Source organism: Drosophila persimilis, unplaced genomic scaffold, assembly GCF_003286085.1.
Source record: "Drosophila persimilis strain 14011-0111.01,24,50 unplaced genomic scaffold, DperRS2 tig00000652-arrow-arrow-pilon, whole genome shotgun sequence".
Classification (NCBI taxonomy): Eukaryota; Metazoa; Arthropoda; class Insecta; order Diptera; family Drosophilidae; genus Drosophila; species Drosophila persimilis.
In genome coordinates this window covers 1718596-1740720 of record NW_020825329.1, presented here as the reverse complement: position 1 = coordinate 1740720, position 22125 = coordinate 1718596, and the positions used below count along the sequence as shown (strand labels likewise).

Genomic DNA, 22125 nt, shown 5'->3' with positions numbered 1-22125 from the left:
TATGTTTATTCGGATATCGATAACTAAGTCGTGGCAGTGTAAATAATAGCAATGACGCAGGTCATCGGTCCGGTAATTTTCCAACAACAAATACACAGTCTTGAGCGACGCACAACGTCAAAACAACATGATTTATGCCATGAAGCATCGAACGAAAATTAGTAAATTAATAATACATCCTGCTTTTTCATATAATTTAAACAAGTTTGCAATGATTTCTCAACAAGACCCTAAAGCTTTTTGGTCCTTGTATTGTATATTTTTTGTACTTGTCTAATGATACAATTAGTTTAAAGTGTTTGTTTTAAGAATTATATGTACATATGTATGTATATTTTTACCTTTTCCCACAGCCATAATTTTAAGGCGTCTAAATTGGAATTTGTATCTGGTTTTTTGTTGTTGTTATTTGTGATGATAGTTGCGCTGATAGGCAGAGAAGTGCAAAAAGAATCGAATATTTGGAAAACACGTACCAGCTTTCGAAAAGGTCGTCCCGTCACTTTTCGCTTCCACTAGGTCCCTATTTGTATCCTATGTAAAAAAACTTCGTATTCGGCTAGAAGCAAAGACGCCTGCCGCAGCCGTAGTATAAGGGCATTTGTACCTACATAAAAGGTAATGTTACATTTTGTTTGAACATTGAAGACATTGAAAACATGTATTAAATTTATTTATTAAAATAACACTGAAACGGGTAATGTACGTGTACATTTGTAGTATTTTATTAAATCTTTTTTAAGAACGTCAGAAATACAAACATATGCGTATGCATGTATGGTCATATGTACATGTGTATGTGTGTTAATATGCAACATACATGAGTAAGTTCACTGGCTTATTACATACATCGACTTTTTCTATATATAAATTCGAACCATATGCTAAATACATACATAAGTTATTAAATACATAAACATATACATTATTTAAAACTGAAGACTTATATTCTAGGGAGGTGTCGGTGTCTCTGTCTTAATGAGTTGTCTTAAATACTCGTATGTTATTGGAAATTAAGTTCGTTGCAATTAATTTCGATTATACACTCATATGTATGTATGTATGTTTCCACACACTTCATACAGTTGGATAGCAAAGCAATCCCAATAAATAATAATAAATACATTATACATACATATGTATGTATGGAGAGATCTATATTTAGGCTTGATTCGCCAATGGTGTTGCATTCCCATATTCATTATTATCTTCTTATATATGTATGTATGTACATATGGCATATATGTATGTACATATATGGCATATGTGTATGCCATATATGAAATTTGATGAATTTTCATAAATTAAAATAAATATGTACATCCATATGTACGTAACTGAATAACTCTGCTTAGTTAGTTGAATAGTATCCTATTTATGCAACTATATATGTATTTATGTATGTAAATTGCGTTTCCAAAAATAATAGATGTACTAGGGCACTGATCTGATCTACTCAATATGTGTATCGCCTAAGCCGGGAAAGAGATAGGGAATGGCATTGTGTCGAGTTGCTCATTTGTTATATTATTTGCAATTGACAGTCTGGATGTGGCTCGCGTCAAGATCAGGACCAAGACCATCCGGATCAAAAATCGGTGATGTTGTAGACACTGATGCGGATAGCGATGTTGGACGCGTAAGAGCTTGACCTGATATAACTTCACTAAGTGAAATGCATACACCCATTTTCATCATACCCATACCCTTCTTCGCACCCATGCTCATCTTCAGGTGTGAACATAGTGCCATTTGTGGAATAAAATTTGGTGGGCTATTGATATCGCTGGTGTTTGTAGCTTCCTCACTAACAACCGAATGCGCTTGTTGATACTTATCCTGCTCCTCAACTGCATGTACGGAAGCAACTGCTACCGCGGCGGCTGCTGCCTTGGATAGGAGCGCAGAAGGCAAATTAAAAATTGACGATCACTGAAGACGCGGCCAGTAATTACTACCCGCTAGATCTGATACATTCTGCGTTGATATCTGCACGGGAACAGACACACCGGCAGAGATAACACCTGTACGAAATAAAAGAGGGAGACTCTTGATTAGTTTACTGTCGTATAACTCAACGTTCACACCTGTACCCTACCTGTGTTCGATGTCATTGAAGAACTGTTACCATAAACTCCGTGTTGAGGAGGTTGTTGGTGTGCAGCTGCTGGATTGCACGGTGCGTTTCGATGGTGGGGCGGAGCATACGGAGATCCTAGAGACAGCGGATCGTGAAACATATAGGGATAGCTGTCCCTTTGTTGCAGGCATGTGGGCGTCATCGAGCCTAACGAAGAGGTCATTGAGCTATCGAAATGTTTAAGTTTCTGTTAATACTTCTCCAAAGCGCAGCTTGATCAACTACTAGAGCTGCATTGTAAATTTACATATATATGTATACATTTCATATAAATATATACATTTTACAAAAGGAAATTAATAAGGACACCTTGGCGCACCGAAATTCATTATTTATTGTTACGTTTTTGCTCAGAGTCGGCTTTATGGCGGGTGTTATTTGTTTTCAAGCTTTAACATTTTTTGGGCCGAATTCGATTGTCTTCCCTAAAGTGCCTGGTTTCTCATATTAGCACGTTAGGTGGCCAATGCACGTTTGGGTTAAGTACTAAATTATTCTTTATTTTATCCATTAATTGAGTTGGATGTACAATCTTTACACCAGAAGAATAATTGAGATCTTATTTTTTCACTATTCTGGGTAATACTGCTCTCGATTCTGTCAAGTAACGATTTAAGCAGCTAAAAAATCACGATTGTATCGCTGTTCGCAAAAGAATAAATTAATTTTATGGTGAAACAAATGTAAAAAAAAATCGTTTTAGCCATTTGGGAGATTTGTGTATATACATATTAGATTTTATTTGTTTCAATATTTTTTACATTTTTTTATTTACATCAACGTCCGTTTTTTCGCGCCAGAGGGCGTACAGAAAATGAGTAAGCGCGTGGCTGGGGGTTGCGTAGCTACTGAAATTTAATTTGTTTCCTTCTGGCCATAATAATGATTCGATCTGTATCAGATTAAGGCCCTCATCGGGATGGACAGAAAGACATGGCTATATCGACTCGGCTATTGATGCTGATCAAGAAGATATATACTTTATGTGGTCGGAAACGCTTCCTTCTGGGTTTTACACACATCCATTTTCACTAAAAAATCTAATACACCCCTATACTCTTCGAATACCGGGTAAAAAAATAAACGAAATGAAACAAATTATCAAAAAGCTGGCTCTTATTTTGCTATGCCTAATACACGAAAAGCTCTGAAAAGCCTTCTGTTGCTAAGCTAGTCTTTGAGAGAAGAGAGGGAATGAAGATCGAAACCAAAACCAGAACAACAACTTATTGAGTACTGGGCTTAAATACTGTGGTATCTCTAATGGATATATGGAATGGGGATCTAATATTAATACATTTTTATAGGGTTATAATCCACCGATGCGCCCAAATTAGTAGCGATCAAAAATAATATATTATCCGATTATAAAACAATATGTACATAGTATATAGATAACTGTATCGGAGATCCCAGTGCACTTGTTTAACGTGTGTTGCTACGTTTAGTGCAATACAGGTTTCGAATTTTAACCAACTTACTTGTAATTTTCTGCCATCGTTGCTATGGGCTGCGGGATAGAGGAGTACATAGCATTGAAGCCAGCGTTTAGGGGTATGCGCGGTGCTACAGCTTGAAGTGGTGGGCTTTCCGAGCTTGTATGCGTGGCATTGGCGTCACCTCCGAGAACCTATCACATATGAAAATCGAGCTATTGTGAAACCATATTAAGTGCTATAATTACTTACAGTTGGGGCATTGGATGTATCGGGTAGGGTGTTGTTGCTGATTATAGCTGACGATGCTCCTTCCGAACCAATGCCGTTGCCCGCTGAGCTAACAATACCGGGCGTCGAGTTGCTCGACGGTGTGACGGAGGAAGATGCAGCTGTACTTGGTTGATTATTTGTGCTGGCTCTACCGCTACTGCCACCTACATTATCTGCGGACCGCCTTTGAGTGCGCATCTTTTCCTCTCGCCGCCACTTGGCCCTCCGGTTAGAGAACCATACCTGTTCATGAAAAAGTTGTATTATATTGCATTATAGGTTTAAATCATATTACTAAATTCATGATGCATGAGTGTACGTTAAAACTAAAACTTAAGTTATCATCATATGCCTTATAAGTTTGATCACTATTAAAAGTAATTAGAATTAAAATATGCTTCCAATTTGCAAATTAACAGATGACCCTGAAAATCACACGAATATTAATCGTTAGCTGACACACCATAAACAACTACACGAAATGTAGTTTACTTACATCTTCTTGTTCTTTATGTCCGATAGTCTAAAATCAGTTTTAACAGTCTAAAAGATATCGAGAAACCCGAAAACACAGAATCGTAGAGAATGACCATATCTTTTTTATATCAAGAAAGAAAAAATCAATGTGCAGTTGCCACGCAAATCTGCACACGCGCTTACTCATTCTCTCTCACACACACTCTTCGTAGTACAATGTGTGTGCTCTCTGGCTGAGAGGAGCCATACTTACTGATTATTGGGTATAAATTTTGAGTCGTGGCCATAGCTGCGACTCACAAATAGATTTATTGCCAAACAAAAATTCATAAAAACCGATCGAAACGTTTGTTAGATTTTCATTTATTATATTTGATTGGTATCGATTTTTCTTTAAGCTTTCTTTTACATCTGTATTTTTTCCTATTCTTACACCAATATCAGCCGTTTTATTCCGCTCTCTTCCGACAGATCACACACATTGAATGAGGTATAGTGCGTGAGTGAGGTTGTGAGCGAGAGAGAATTGGTTGCGTAGCCACTACAACGCGAGTTTTTATACCCGATACTCAAAATAAGTATATAGTATAGGGGTATATTAGATTTGTGATGAAAATGGATGTGTGTAACGTCCATAAGGAATCGTTTCCGGCCGTATATATTCGTATATATTCGTATATATTCTTGATCAGCATCAATAACCGAGTCGATAGATCCATGTCTGTCTGTCCGTCCCTATAAGCGCCTAGTGCTCCAAGACTATAAGAGCCAGAGCAACGACATTTTATATTCGGACTTCTGTGATATGTCACTGTTACAAGTATATTTCAAAACTTCGCCCCGCCTTCTTCCGCCCCCACAAAGCGCGAAAATCTGTGGCAGAATCGTAGAGTCTGCCTTCTTCTAGAGTGCAAAATCTGAACCAGATCGTATAATTATTATAGCCAGAATCAAGGAAACAGTTTCGGCTTTGCCTATTACAAAATGTGAGTTCCTAGATCTCAGAGACTATAAAAGCTAGAGCAACCAAATTTGATATCCACACTCCTCTGATATCGGACCTAGACAAGTCTGATTCAAAATTTCGCCATACCCCCTTCCGCCCCCGCGAAGCACGAAAATCTGGTGCATCCACAAATCTCAGAGACTATTAAGGCTAAAGTAACCAAATTTGGTATCCACACTCCTGTGTGGATTTCGCCCCACCCCCTTCCGCCCCACAAAGGACGAAAATCTGTGGCATCCATAATATTGAAGATACGAGAAACCTAAAAACGCATATCTACCAGATTGCCGAATCTGGATCAGATCGCCTTATTATTATAGCCAAAAGGAACAAATCAATTTTGAGTGGCTACGCAGCGTCCGACGACACACTCAGACCGATTTTCTGTCTCTCTCGCACTCACTCTTTGTCGTTTCGTTTAATATTAGTGTCGTCTGCCGGAGAAGTGCCATACTGACTAAGTATCGGGTATAAATGTAGAGTTGCGGTCGCCGCAGCAACTCACAACGTTCCCTCTCGTTTTATTCTGGCTATAATAATAATAATCCGATCTGATCCAGATTCGGAAATATGTTAGCGCCACGACACTACAATACCCCACAATACAAACAAACGGACATAGTTGCATACATCTGATAATGGTAATCAAGAATATTAAGAATATATGTACATATAGTTGCATAAATCTGATAATGGTAATCAAGAATATTAAGAATATATGTACATATGTACATACTTTATGGGTTCGGAAACGCTTCCTTTTGTCTGTTACTTAAATATATATGTCAATCTGTATATGTATATGAATAATAGGATAACCTCATATCCTTTAATTAGAGGGTGCAACAACCCTTATCAACGAGACTCGGAGTCGAGCAGCGATCAGACACTACGTTCACACAAAAGAAAAAGGTTTTCAATAAGACTGCAATTGCAGAATTACTTTTACAAACTTAAATTGTAAAGAGAAGATACTCGTACAAATAAACAAAACGGACTATGAACTTTGAAACCCGATATCTAGCCATCTAACAGCCTTCTGTTGGTTTCACACGGGCCACTTGACGGTGCAGTAACTGCATCGCCTCTTGAAAGATGCAGTCAACGTCCAAGATGAAAACTAAGAATGATTTAATAATAGCTCTATAATAATTATATTTGAGCAAAAAACAAATAAATAGAAATAACAAATATGTATTGAGTTTCTTGCTTTGTACTCTTGAATTACATTTTTTCTGTTAACCTTGAACTTCTTTAACTGATTTCAAAAATTATTTGCGTTGAAAAAATCAGGAATATTATATTACCTTTTGAATGGGTGCAAAACCAATATTTCTCCTGTTCTATATAATTAATAGCTTTGCCCATTTTTTTCGAAAAAAAGATAAGGTATGGATGCATGGATCGTGGACCTCAATCTTAATACAGATACAGATAATACAGATGCTATGACTGTGTAGAGAGTACAGACAAAAACGAAGCAGCTATGAAGTGCCTGTTATTGCTGAGCACATTAAAGTCATAAACACTCAAGTGTCACAGAGGACTACAATTCGTTCAAGTCTTCGCGTCAAACGAATTGATTTGAGCACTTTTGCGTCGGTGTTTGAAAATTTGCAGTTGAAGTATAATGAAGCTATTACTTTGGTCATGCAGTCGCGTTCGCGTTCGCAGTTGGAGACACACCCTTCACATAGTAGCTATGCAGAGAATCAAAATTTAGCAATATGACAAAGGGGTGAATGTGAATAGGGATTACAATATTTGCTGGGCCTTAATATTTACACCATGACATTTATTACTTTGCGTTATTGTTGCCGCTTCCACTTCATCCGACATGTTTCCCCTTAAGTTCGTCAGTGTCCTCCAATGTGCCCGCGTCATCGGCTACTCAATGCAAAAAACAAGAGATGTTTCAAGTGTTTTTACAGTCAAATTGTTTTTATTCACTTACACAAACAATCCGACTGTGCCCGACGACAAAAAACCATTAAAAATGAACGGAATTCGCAGGGTGAATTGTAGTGGGTTGATTTTTGACTCTGTCTGATTGTATCCCCTCGCTTAGGACTGACTCGTTTAGTCAAAATACGAAAAAATTACTTGCATTAAGAGCTAGAAAGTACGAAGACAAAGCTAGCTACAAACACAGACTGGTTGTAGAATTTACTGTTCGGATACTTTTCTGCAATGTGCAGGAGATATAGTTGTCTGAGTGTCAGGGTGTCAGAGATAGAGTTGCAGCGAGCTGAAAGCAAAGGGCGACTGAAGGACCCCTTAATCATAGCTGCAAAGCACAGGATTGTGTATTGATAGCATCTTGCCTTTGCAGCCACAGAAAAGACAACAGAAGTTGAAGGAGAACAAGTCATGCATATATTTATGCACAGATGTACATATATATATATTGTATAGCGTGTACGCCTATTTAGCATTATTTCACATTCTTTTAAAACACATTTTCCGATGCCAACTTATTTATTTGAAAATTAAAATAAAATCCCAAAAATATTTTGGTCCAATGCTTCATAGAAATGAGATATTTCGTGCATATATGTATGTACTTGTTTTTAAGCGATTGTATCTTTTGTAAAAAGGAGTAGTCTTAGATCAATTGTTTTTCTTAAAACGATAAACTTAATATTTGTTAAAAAGCAGACCTTGGTGAATCCGCGTCTAGTCATTAGAATAATCATTTAGTGCGGACAGCCCCATTTTACAGTTGGATGGCAGGCGTGTCAAACTCAGTCTCATACGGACTGACAGATCGTCCCCCCTTGTCGGCAAAGCAATGACAATGCTGAAGGCACTTTTAAAAACCACCCTGATGTGCGCCGTGAGCGGTGAAAAGAAATTCTTTCAAGGGGGCCTAATCTAATGCCTGCCTGCAACACCACCAACGCAACTTAGTGGGTATTGATACGATACTGTTTTGAGGAGTTCGTTAGAGCTCAGAATAAGGTACATATGCAATACACAGTAGAATTTCAGACCACTTTTACATCCATGTAACTTCTGTTACTTTATCTGCAGGACAAGCCACAGGGCTCGCTAAAAGATAAGCCTTCTTCTAGGGTTCTACCGATGGCCCAGTAACGTGCGTTTACACTGGAAGTGGCAAAAAGAAGGAGCCGTAATACATGATTTCGCAGAAGCTAAGGTTACAAGGACTCCAGGCAAGGCGACTCTGGAAAGACAGATAAAGGATACTTCTGGCAAGTAGTATACGATGTCCAGTTAGTAATAATCTTTCCCTTTAAAAAAAAAGTATAGGGTGCTAAGTCTCATTCAGATAGCTTAGGTTTACATTCGATTCATGGGAAAGCCTTTATGTGGAGGAATTACTTTCTTCTTTGAGTTAAAAAACATCTAACCAAAATTATAAAAACCGGCAAGGCTTTAAAAATCTTTTTAAAAGATAAAAGTCTGGTGCCAAAAAACATTTTAAAGTCTCAGAATAACTGATATCAAAGTTTGTGACGAAAGACAACATCCAAGTTAATAGATGTACTATAAAAAATCATACATACATGCATAATGTCTCTTAAATATTCTCGGACTAGCAGATTAGACTTGACTGAACATTTTCCATGATTATTGTTTTAGCAATTTATTTTTCCAGTTTCTTGTATGAATTTAATTAATTAATAATCATTGAATGAATAAAAGTTGTAGCGCCACATTAGAGAACACTAACGTAGAAAAAATTAAATCGTTAATCAGACTTATTTTCTGTACAAGTACGGACAAAGTAGCTTTTGAAAACCCGGTGCCGACTATTAAATCGACCCTTTTCGTCACAAAATGAAAGATAAGAAATTTTGGGACTTCAAAATTTCTGTGTTACCATACATTTACCTCGTAAAAAGGTCTTTTTATATAATTAAACAAAACTGAAAGACAAACCTGAATACGTGCCTCTGGCAAACCAATTTTTTCAGCAAGTCTCTCTCGCGCAAATACGTCCGGGTAATGTGTTCGCTCAAATTCTGTAAATTGCACGACAAATAAATATGGTTATTTATACTATAGGATTAAATTAATAGTTACCTTTCTCCAGGCTGTCAATTTGTTCATTGGTAAAAGAGGTTCGATTGCGCTGAAGTTTTCTTTTCAGCCGTAGCCGCATTTGAGAGTCCTCGTCTCCAGATGAATTGTGATCGGAATTGCCATCTGACGTACTCTCGTGCGAGGGGTGAGATACATCACCGGGATATATATCTAAAGAGAATATAAAATGGAAATTTATTATTTGAGGCGGGATGTGATACAGTTGTGTTTGAGTTAGATTCTGTGTTTCTGTGAGAGATAATTGGAAAGGATACAAGTTATAGTACAAAGTTTTCCTAATAAAGAACGTTGTTATTCGACCGACCTTTCTCCAATTATATATAGTATATACATATATACTCAGCAAAAAAAAAACAAAAAGTTTTCATTTTGATTTAACACTTTTTTTTGTGAAAAAATATTGTTATATATGAACTTTTACCTAGAAAATTCAGCCATTAATCTTTGGTATTAGTAAATTTAATTAAATGAAGTAACTGGAACTAACAATTGACAATTGGTATCGGAGCCGATGACTGCCGAATGCTCTCTCTCTCTCTCGGTCTATCAAAAGATGCTGTTCGCAATAGGGACGAATTGAATGGTTCAATAATGCGGGAAGTGTGTACAATCATAGATTTTTTTATTAGAAAAAGAGGGACCACGACCGCTAGTTATGTTGTTAATGTTAATTTTTGCACTCCATTTATCATCTTTTATCACCGGTTTTCTCGTATCATCAAAATGGTGAAGATTTTCGCCCTTACTGAGACAGTAGGGAGTGTGGCAAAAATTTTGAAACAAACTTGATTTCAGTGTAATATCATAGAAGTCTACACCGAGAGAGAGACTTTCACTACACTTTCACTAATATATCCCTATACTCTTTGAGACAAAAAAAATATCGGGTATGAAAATATATTCTATTTTTCTACAATTCAAACCATTCGTTTTAGTCATTTAATCAAAATCTAAATGTGGTCAATCGGCTAAAAAATTGTTCCGGATATGAATCGAAAGTCAGGCGGAATAAGAAAATTGGTTTAGTTTAATTAATTTTGCAGATGGTTTTTCGTATTTGATAAAAATGCTTGCATATGCCTTAATGCTGTGGGCCTGCGTCTGTGTGTGTGGTTGATACAGCAATCAAGTTGATTGGACGAGATAATATGAGATAAGAGTATAGGCACATGGGCAGGGGTATGTTTATTGGAAAAAGGACATATGTCATTCTAATTCATTGATCGCAAAATAAACAAAAACAATTGAAGTTAACAAAAGAAACAGAAGCTAAAGCCAAATAACGAATGCTATGCCTCAATTAGATTTAATGGCAAACAACAAATGACCAACAAATTAACTTTTTGTTTGGCATGCTGTTTGATCATCTGTGACAAAATACTATCAAGAGAGATTTGAGAGATTGCATTGAAGGTGGAGGGTTACTGATGCTATTCTTTTAGCACACACACACACACACACAGAGCACTGTGTTTGGTCCGAAGCGTCTTACTCATGCATTCATACTTATAAATTTATATACATACATATATACATATATTATATATGTACCTGTTCAATGAAGATGTAAATAGGTATTATCGAAGAATAATAAAAGCAGATTAGTTGCTGTTGGCAGAAAACAGCAAAATCAAGCTCTATAAGAAGGGTTTGGTAGTCAATAGTCCCAAGAAGATTGTATATACATACATACATATGTATGTAATCTTATGATTTATGGTAAATAATTGCGTAAAGAGCTCGACTTTATTTGACAATATTTGGCCTCTAAAATACGATTCCTTCGGTGAGGCAGTACTCAAGAGTACTCAAGGGTATATTAGATTCGTGGAAATGCATGTAACAACAAAAGGGAAGCGTTTCCGACCTTATGAAGTATCTATATATAGCTATGTATGTCCCGTTTGACGCCTGGTTCTCATTGACTATACATCAGAGCTAGAGCAACCGGATTTTGCAGACTCCTATCGTACACACTAAAACAGGTTTCCAACACTTGGACTGGTTTTATACTCGATTGAATTTGTTAAGCGGCTGCATCGTGTGATTGGGCAATTTCTTATTGATTTTTTGATCACTACACGAATCTAGCCTGTAGCAGCGTGAATCTTTTCGTCCGAATAGTATTTGATAGCAGCATTCATGCTTGATTAGATAGGACAACAATGTAACTGCAAGTTAATACTTAAATGTATTCTTTTAGCCTCCACTTCCACAACCGATTGTTTCTCGACTATGGAAATCAACTGTTTATTATTTATTTGTAATTAAGAACAAGGGTGCTTACTTACCTCGCTTTTGAACTTCGTCCCGGTTAATTTGTCCAGATAAATTCGTTGGCGTCGGCAGGGCCGTTGGTGTTGGCGGTAGGGCCAAGTGTGCCGTTGTGTTGCTTGGATACCATGCCCAACCACTGGTTTGTCCATTGAACATGCGGAGCTTTTCATAGACAGACTCGTTTTGCTGCTGCGCTTGCTGCTCCTTTTGCGATGCCAAATTGCGCAAGACTCGATTTATAGATGAAACCTGCAATTAAACAGAGTTCACAAAACATACATACATATATCCACATGTACGTACATACATATGTACATAAACATAGTATTACTGAAATTAATTATTCTGATCTGTTGTATTCTGCCATTCAAATATATTTTGTAGATTTTGTATTTTGTATTGTACCTACAATACACATGTACATACATGTGCACAGCTGTGTGTACATGTGTATTACATACGTTTGTGTATTGAAGAGTAACTTTCGTAACCTACCCTCTAACGAAACATTGCAACGGTAACGACGAGACACGATTGGCTAACGACGATAGCCAATCCCCGCGTTCGAGAGCGGGAAAGATATAGAAAGCCGAGAGCGATTAGTACAGTCTACTCTTTTTCTTAATTTTCCACAATACGAAAACAAGAAACGAAGCGGTAAAATTCTTATCTTTCAATTTGAATTTTTGATTTCACAACTCGAATGATTTTTCTTTTCGAAGATATGTGAAATATATGTATATACATACCTATGTATGTTCATACATATGTGTATGTGCAAGTACTAAAAACCCTCGGGAATCCACAGTAAAATTTAAAGCTTGGACAATACATATATATAAATATGTAGAACAACTTTGTTTTCCCGAACTTTCGAACCATTGCAAAATTTTGCGAATCAATCTGAAAAATACTGAGATTCGTTTGGACCTCTCTATTAGAGGTCTTAAATTGCTCACTTTTCATACTCATGTCTTTCGTATAAACTGGGATACATTTTAATTCGATCCAAACCCGACCATTCTCATCTTCCATTGTATAGTCCCCATTACCATGTTTTCATTGGTGTTGCAGTTCAAGACATTGTAGGGCTGAACCATACAATTTTGATGTGCAAAGACTCAAACTTTAAAACAAAAAGCAAACAAGATTTGTAGCACAATCATCTTTACACTTTTGCGAAGACATTACCGTTTCTACGTTACTGCGCAAAATACAGATAATCTATATACCCCGTACTCTATGAGCATAGTGTAGATGTGTCTAACAGCAAGAAGGAAGCATTTTCAACCTCATGAAGGGGATTTAATCCTGATCAGTAATAGCCGAATCGATACAGACATGGCCGTCTTAATGAGCGCCGAGATCTCAGAGACTAAACAAGTTAGAGCAGACTTTTATGATGTTACACTGCTACAAGTGTACTTCAAAAATTCGTACCCACAAATTGTGAAAATCTATTTCATCTACAATCATAGAGAACGCCCATACATAACTATCAGATTGTCGAATCAGGATCACATCGATTTATAATTATAACCAGAATGAATTGCCCGTGGTTGACCCACGGTCGCTCCCTCTCTCTATCTCTTACTGTCAATCTTACCATGGATATATGGATAATATGGTCATTCTCTATGATTTCGCATTTTGAATTTTCTCGTATCTTAAAAGTTGTGTATGCCGCAGATCTTCCTCCTTTGTTGTGGCGGGGCGAAATTTTGAACACACATTTTTAACAATGAGATATCACAGAAGTCTGAATAAAAAAGTCCTTGCTCCAGCTCTTATAGTCTCTGAGAACTACAGCGCGTAGTATGAGCGCCATAGGGACGGACAGACAGTCGGTCAATCGACCCGGCTATTGATGATATCAAGAATACATGTACTTTATGGGGTCGGAAACTCTTTCTTCTGGACGTTACACACATCCAATTTCCCCACAAATCTAATATTCCCCTATACCTCATTTTGATCATCGGGTATAATAATCGTGTTCCAAGATGTTTGTGGTTGATGCCGGAAAAGGAGGGAAAAGACTCAGCATTGCGAAGGATACTCTTTGCTAGGGTCGGCACACTTTTTCAAGATTTTTGCAACGCTCGGAAAAAGTATCTCCGCTATTTTTGTAAGCAATTGTTGGGCCACTTGCTTTATCCTTTTCTGTGGTGTACGCAGTATTCATACATAAATTTAAGTAGAAACCGCCAAGTATGCGCGACTGCTGTCATAGAATTAAAAGAAGCGAGGGGGAACATTGTGAGTTGCTGCGGAGACCGCAACTCTACATTTATACCCAATACATAGTCAGTATGACTACATTAAACGACAAACAGTGCGTGCGAGAGAGACAGAAAATCAGTCAGAACGTGTCGACGGGCGCTGCGTAGCCACTGAAAATTGATTTGTTACTTTTGGCTATAATAATAATCCGATCTGATGCGGATTCGGCAATCTTGTAGGTATGACCATTCCCTATGATTGTGATGAAAATTAATTTTCTCCTATATTCAAAATTGTGGTTGCCGCAGATTTTTGTCTTTTATAGGAGGCGGAAGGGCGGCGGGGCGAAATTTTCAAAACACACTTGTAGCAGTGAGCTCTCTACAGTGAGCAAAAAGAAATACACTTGTAACAGTGAGTTCTGCAGTGAAAAATTACAAATAGTTTTGTAACAGTGAGAGCTCTACAGTCAGATTTTCGTCCGTTGGGGGTTGGGGTTGTGGGGGGAGAAGGGGGTGTGGCGAAATTTTGAAACAAATTCGTCAAGGTCCGATATTTCAGGAGTGTGGATCAAAAATTTGGTTGCTCTAGCTCTTTTAGTCTCTGAGATCTACGTGATACGTGTGTGTTAGAGAGACACAGGGCGAGAAAAAATGAAATTGTTTTCTTTATTCTGCAGTCTAGAAGATATGGTCATTCTCTACGATTCTGCTTTTTGGTTTTCTCGTATCTTTGAAATTGTGGATGCCACAGATTTTCGCCCTTTGTGGAGGCGGAAGTGGGCGAGGCAAAGTTTTTAAATATACTTGTAACAGTGACATATCACAGAAGTCCGGATATAAAATGTCGTTGCTCTAGCTCTTATAGTCTTTGAGAACTAGGCTCTAATAGGGACGGACAGACAGACAGATCTCAATCGACTCGGCTATTGATGCTGATCAAAAATATGTATGCTTTAAGGGGTCGGAAACTATTCCTTCTGGACGTTACACACACCCATTTTCAGCACAAATCTAGTATACCCCAATACTCATTTTGAGTATCGGGTATAAAAATGTTGCTTCTGAATATGTTCTTCATATAACCAGATTTATAATTGGTACAAAAACAAAATTGGATTATATCTATCAGCGTGACATGTATGTAAATAGGTACAGATATTTAGATACATACATATACCCAACGTCATTACCACAAACATACAAAATGCCACTTTTGCAGTTGCCTTAAGTGTCGCCACGTGCCATGGGTCCAACATTTCTTTGGACACTTTACTCCTCATTTAGCACAATTGAGTTGACGCTGGGCCGAGTATGGGTATAATGAATTACTGGTCGTTATTATTTGTACATAAAAGCATCAAAGAACATCAAAGAAATTGAATCAAGTGACCAAGAAGCTTTTCGTGTAATTTTTTTCGTGCAGAGCGTACTTACATTTTGTACAAAAGTTTTTAAAGCACACAATAAAGCATATCCGACGCTTTAAAGTGCATATTTGCATACATACTAGTATTATCATCGCACTTTGTATTTTTATACCCGATACTCAAAATGAGTATTGGGTTATATTAGATTTGTGGTGAAAATGGATGTGTGTAACGTCCAGAAGGAATCGTTTCCGACCCCATAAAGTATATATATTCTTGATCACATCAATAGCCGAGTCGATTGGGCCATGTCTGTCTGTCCGTCCGTCCGTCTGTCCGTCTGTCCCTTCAGCGCCTAGTGCTCAAAGACTATAAGAGCTAGAGCAACGATGTTTTGGATCCAGACTTCTGTGATATGTCACTGCTACAAAAATATTTTAAAGCTTCGCCCCGCCCACTTACGCCCCCACAAAGGACGAAAATCTGTGGCATTCACAATTTTAAAGATATGAAACAACGCAGAATCGTAGAGAATGACCATACAAAAGTCTTTAAAGCACACAATAAAGCATATCCGTCGCTTTAAAGTGCATATTTGCATACATACTAGTATTATCATCGCACTTTGTATTTTTATACCCGATACTCAAAATGAGTATTGGGTTATATTAGATTTGTGGTGAAAATGGATGTGTGTAACGTCCAGAAGGAGTCGTTTCCGACCCCATAAAGTATATATATTCTTGATCAGCATCAATAGCCGAGTCGATTGAGCCATGTCTGTCTGTCCGTCCGTCCGTCTGTCCGTCTGTCCCTTCAGCGCCTAGTGCTCAAAGACTATAAGAGCTAGAGCAACGATGTTTTGGATCCAGACTTCTGTGATATGTCACTGCTACAAAAATATTTCAAAGCTTCGCCCCGCCCACTTACGCCCCCACAAAGGACGAAAATCTGTGGCATTCACAATTTTAAAGATATGAAACAACGCAGAATCGTAGAGAATGACCATACAAAAGTCTTTAAAGCACACAATAAAGCATATCCGACGCTTTAAAGTGCATATTTGCATACATACTAGTATTATCATCGCACTTTGTATTTTTATACCCGATACTCAAAATGAGTATTGGGTTATATTAGATTTGTGGTGAAAATGGATGTGTGTAACGTCCAGAAGGAGTCGTTTCCGACCCCATAAAGTATATATATTCTTGATCAGCATCAATAGCCGAGTCGATTGAGCCATGTCTGTCTGTCCGTCTGTCCGTCCGTCCGCCCGTCCGTCTGTCCGCCCGTCCGTCTGTCCGTCTTCCCTTCAGCGCCTAGTGCTCAAAGACTATAAGAGCTAGAGCAACGATGTTTTGGATCCAGACTTCTGTGATATGTCACTGCTACAAAAATATTTCATAGCTTCGCCCCGCCCACTTCCGCCCCCACAAAGGACGAAAATCTGTGGCATTCACAATTTTAAAGATATGAAAAAACGCGGAATCGTAGAGAATGACCATATCTTTTAGACTGCAGAATCTGAATTGGATCGTATCATTATTATAGCCAGCATTAAGAAAACAATTTCATTTTTTCTCGCCCTGTCTCTCTCTAACACACACGTAGCATGGGCGGCTTTGCTTAGAGTAAAACATTAGCGCCTAGATCTTAGAGACTATAAAAAGCGAGAGCAACCAAATTTGGTATCCACACTCCTAAGATAGCGGACCGAGACGAGTTTGTTTCAAAATTTCGCCACACTCCCTTCCGCCCCCGCAAAGGACGAAAATCTGGGGATATTCACAAATCTCAGAGACTTTTAACGCTAGAGTAACCAAATTTGGTATCCGCACTCCTGTTAGATCTCGCTATCAAACGTATATCTTAAAATTTCGCCTCACCCCCTTTCGCCACCCCCCCCAAAGGACGAAAATCTGTGGCATCTACAATTTTGAAGATACGAGAAAACTAAAAACGCAGAATCATAGATAATGATCATATCTATCAGGTTGCTGAATCTGGATCAGATCAGATTATTTGTATAGCCAAAGGGAACAGATCAATTTGCAGTGGCTACGCAGCGCCCGACGTCACGCTCAGACTGATTTTCTGTCTCTCTCGCACGCATTCTTTGTCGTGTCGATTAATATTAGCGGCGTCTGCCGGAGGAGAGTCATACTGACTAAGTATCGGGTATAAATGTAGAGTTGCGGTACGCAGCAACTCACAACGTTCCCCCTCGTTTTTTAGCTGAGATACAAATGTATTGTGTATTATACCCGGTACTATGTAGATGGCCCACATATCCAACCAAATAAAGTATATATATGTTTAGAATCAATAGCCCACTCGATATAGCTATATCTGACTGTCCGTCCGTCTGTCCTTCTCGTTTGTTGCATAGTATAACTATATTTTGTGTCAATACTCCTATGATATCACACTGAAACAAGTGTAAGCCATTCATACATGGCATTAGGTTGCCAGCGAATAAACGAAGAGCAAGTCGCGCCCCTTTATTTCTCTCCATGTTTTTTCCATCTATCATGACAAGGATCAAACTTAATAGAGAGACAAGCGCGGCCTTTTTTGACCATCATACCCAGCACGACTCAAGTTACGACTCGTTATAACCTCTCATATAGAAAAAAACCTAGCTATCGATCCGTCTGTTAATGTTTCTTAAGAACAGACCAATTCTACAAGTACATATATATGTACATACTGCTTCTTCGACATTCTTTTCGTTACAAACACCTTATAGAAAAAAGGCTATTTTTAAACAGATCTCTTGCTGAAAAGCACACCACAGTTTTCCTAAGACTACTCACCCTTCTTTCTACCGCATTGTGCTGGTAATATCCTTCTGGTCAAGAAGAAATATATTATGTATGTATCTAAATACGTCCTATTGAAATTTAAACACCAATAAATCTATCTCTCTCTTAAAACAGGCATTATGTAACCAGTTGGTACCAACTTATATGTATATATTTCGATACTAGGCCAGTGCTCTCGTTGTCTGTGGCATATATGTATAACTATACTACAAAGGTCCGATCTTACTATTCATAAAATAAGACCACTTAAATGGGACGAAATTAGTTGCGAAAATTTAAAAATGACTTGACTTTTGATGTTGATCAAGAAAATATCTACATTGTGGAATCTAGAATGCTTCCTACCACTATCAATCTGGCGATTAGGAACTGGTTAGGCCCAAAGAAGCTTAGTCGGACGGGACGGCAATCTGGCGGTCGACCTAATGTCATTACCTAATGTCGTTCTTAATTGTATTGGAGCACAGTTACACTTATTAGACGCATATGATATCTAAACGACACTAGAAGTCGGGCTTTCTTTATATTTTAAGATGAATATTCCACATACTCGTATGTTGAATGTGCTGATTTTACATTCTGTGGCCTCAGAAACCCTTACAACCTCCAACCATCTAATCTTCCACTATGAAAGAGGGCTAGCTCTTCTGTGGGATTAGACGAACAATGCGGTTGTTTACCTGATGGAATAATGAAATTGTATTCAGTCGGTTGAGACCATTGAAAATTAGAAAGATCTCCGAAACTAGACCAAGGTCTATGTATCCATTCCCTAATCCGTTTTAAGTGCGATGGATTCTTTTTGTTTTGAAATTATTTAATCCTTTGTGCGTCCTAGCCTTTTGTTTGGATATACATACTTTACTGCAATCTTGATCGCAGAAACTTTTCCTGCTACAGGATTAAGAATTAGTTTTTCTGCCAACCCTACACACAAAACCTTAATAAATCTATTCAGAAATACAAATCAACTTGTTCTAATCAACCGACACACATTTGTCGTATCTTTCAACTGAGATTTGTAGGGTAGTTAGACTATAGTAAAAAAAAACTAAGATATAGTTAATAAGGAAATTCATTAATAACGAATTAATAAGTTTCATAATATTCAAAAATATATTTCTGATCGTGATCTGGCTGAAACTTTGCTGAGACCGAAACCCAAATTTGGATAACTATATACATCTCTTAAAACAAGACTTTGTAAAAAAACCTGACTGAAATATTTTGGTATATTATACATTGAAATTTTCTATATGCTCATTTCGAAAATAAAGCTTTCTATTTCCGTCTGTCGTCACATATTCTTTATTGAATAGGTAGATAGGATCAGCCGAATCGAACTACTATATTATACGAGAATTATTTTTAGGTTTACATAAACATCCAACCCAGCCGAAAAGGAATGAATAAACTATATACCTTTCATAGAGACTCCAAGATATACGTAAAAGTATTCAAAGCTTCAGCTCCATAAACTGAAATGCCAGATTCCGGCATTCCAGATTTTTCCGTGGAACTCAAATCAAGCAGCATTATTCTGCGCCGCGAATACTAGTTCTTAAATTTATATTCAAGAATGTGTCAATAGAAAAACGATCAATGAAATTCTTATATCATTCGTGGAAAGAGTATTGTTTAAATACAATCCATATTAAATATTTCCTCTTTTAAATATTTTCCTTGGCACGGGTAATGTCATTACTAAACCATTTGATCGCGCAGCCTTGTTAATCAGTCATTGAATGGTTAACTTGAACAAATAAATATAAACTATTAAGGGGGAGATTTTTTTTTTTATAATTGTGAATCCCATTAAATTAGGTTGCTATACCTCTTAAGAGTATCGAATAACTAAATAGGTTTTCATACAGATACACAGACTGACTTCTAGTATATCGCATAGGGAGTTGATACAACAGTGGCCGGAAACTGCTTGTTGTCAAGTTTTTATCTTAAATAGTCAAATCAGTTTTAAATCTAAAGACGTGTCATGTATTTCAAACAGATTTGCTTTCATTACGAGCATACAATTTAATTTGTACACAATTCGATACTTACACTTGGAATGTTATCACTATTGCAAACTTGCTCCGAAAGTAGTCGATCTCGAATTTCCCAAGCAAATATGCTGGGACATTCCCGCTTGTAATCTGCAATTTTTTGTACGACCGGCGTTGTAGCTACTCGTGGTTTGGAACCACCTATTGCTCGAGGTTTGATTGATCCCGTTTCATAGTATCTAAAACGAAAAGAGAATAAAATATTAGTGCATGATAACACGATTATGTTATTTAAGAAGACTCAAAAAGAATAGCTTAGCTGTACTCGTTGTTTAGAATAGTTTAATATTCTGATGGGCGCTGATCAAGATAAAACATACATCTTATACTATACTGTATAAGAAATACTGTACAGTACACCTAATACACAAACAAAGACTAGCTTCGACTAGAAATGAATGTGCACTGTAAATATATGTATAAGGTTTACGGTTTTGGAGGTTATACCAGCTGTACGTAGAACTTTAAAGAACCACTAAATATTACGTCTGATTCGTTAAACACTGCAAGCTATATTTCAATACAAATATTACATATTTTTAGAACGGGATTGGGGATATATCGGGGTTGAGTCTCACCTGCCCAATATTTTGCTTACGCAGCCATTTGAAACTTGAAGTATTCTCGAAATATCACATGGACGAGCGCCCGAGTGAGCCAGCTCGACTATCTTTTGACGCGTTGAGTCGGGCAGTGGACGGCCATTTACATAGACGCCGCCTAACTGATTAATACCACTATGACCCGCAGTGGAGCATCCGAACAACGCACTCTGACCGACCGAAGAGTGGGGATGATGCCCATGCATTATGTGTTCAGTTGTTAGCATCATGATTGCTGATTGGTGTATTGGTTGTTCCAATTTCGATGCCAATTTGAACGTACTTGATACAAGTTCAGTTTAGTATTTGTTTTCGCGCGAATCACTGCTTAATGGTTGCAAAAGAGTGGGATTTCGTTTCGTATTTTTTACTTGTGTATACATATATTTTATATTTTTCACTTGTTTATTCAACACTAGACTATCACTATACGATACTCGGCGGGCTAGTTAGCTTTTCTTCAATTTTAATCTTTGTACTCTTCGCCAGCTCGTTTCGCATTTAGCAATTTTTAACACTCTGTACAGTTTAGTTTTTAGCGTAACAGAATAACGGAATATCCGATTCGTAAGTCGGAACTAAAGTTTAACTAAAAATTGGTCCCGATATTATCTGCCACAGGTGCAGGCAGGTGCTGCCGTGCCGTCAGCGACCCGGCGGCAGGCAGGGCCACGGATTGCGTTCACGTTTATTAATCTAAGTACTAGTATGTGCATTCGAAATAATCAAATCGCAGCCATCGTGACGTCGGCGTCGGTCTTAGTTTCCTCTGAACAAAATTTTCTTCTACTAACTGGTTTCAGTGGCGAGGCGAGGCGCGCACTTAGCCAAGCGAAACGTTAATGAGCTCTCATGCGAAAAAACACTGGCAAGAGCAACAGTACAGTAAAATCATCATTGCCAGCCATTTTGACAGAGTTATACTCTATCTGCCTCTTTCGTTCTGGTTGCGGTCTGTGGGTAACGCGTCCATGGGATGTATGGGTATGCGTTTTCCATATCAAAAACAGAGATGGCAGTAGCTACACAAGAGAGATGAGCAACACAGAAACAGAGCATACAACTGACGAGAGCGAATGGGAGTTGAGTAAAAGAGGGATGGCAACAATAAACTGTCGGTGTAGAACAACTTCGTCCTGACCCTTTCTATCATGATGAGGGACTTTTGGTTGGTTGTTTGATAATTATTAGTTGAAAACGAGAGGGCTTTAACTTTATGAATTCAGATGATAATAACGATGGCAAACAAAACTGCATTCATTCATACATATGTACATATATATGCTTATGTATGTATGTGTATGTACATAAGAGAACCCATTTCCATCTTTCGTTTCGTCTGCATATGCATATGAATGAA

General features: G+C 37.7%; 1 protein-coding gene across 2 annotated transcripts; it reads right to left on the bottom strand.

Moving 5' to 3' along the window:
* Positions 1-1282: 1282 nt before the first annotated feature.
* On the bottom strand, positions 1283-21571 carry LOC6603490 (paired box protein Pax-6). Of its 2 annotated transcripts, none has more exons than XM_002028436.2 (9): positions 20742-21571; positions 20162-20342; positions 11695-11929; positions 9383-9553; positions 9239-9321; positions 3829-4092; positions 3622-3770; positions 2099-2307; positions 1283-2024 (listed from the first exon to the last, which is right to left on the bottom strand). In XM_002028436.2, exons 1-9 carry the CDS (start codon positions 20993-20995, stop codon positions 1930-1932), a joined length of 1641 nt encoding a protein of 546 aa, XP_002028472.1. In that variant the 5' UTR covers positions 20996-21571; the 3' UTR covers positions 1283-1929. The 2 variants fall into 2 exon arrangements, with proteins under 2 accessions (XP_002028472.1, XP_026846830.1); XM_026991029.1 differs by having other exon boundaries at positions 9251-9321.
* Between the last annotated feature and the right edge of the window lie 554 nt (positions 21572-22125).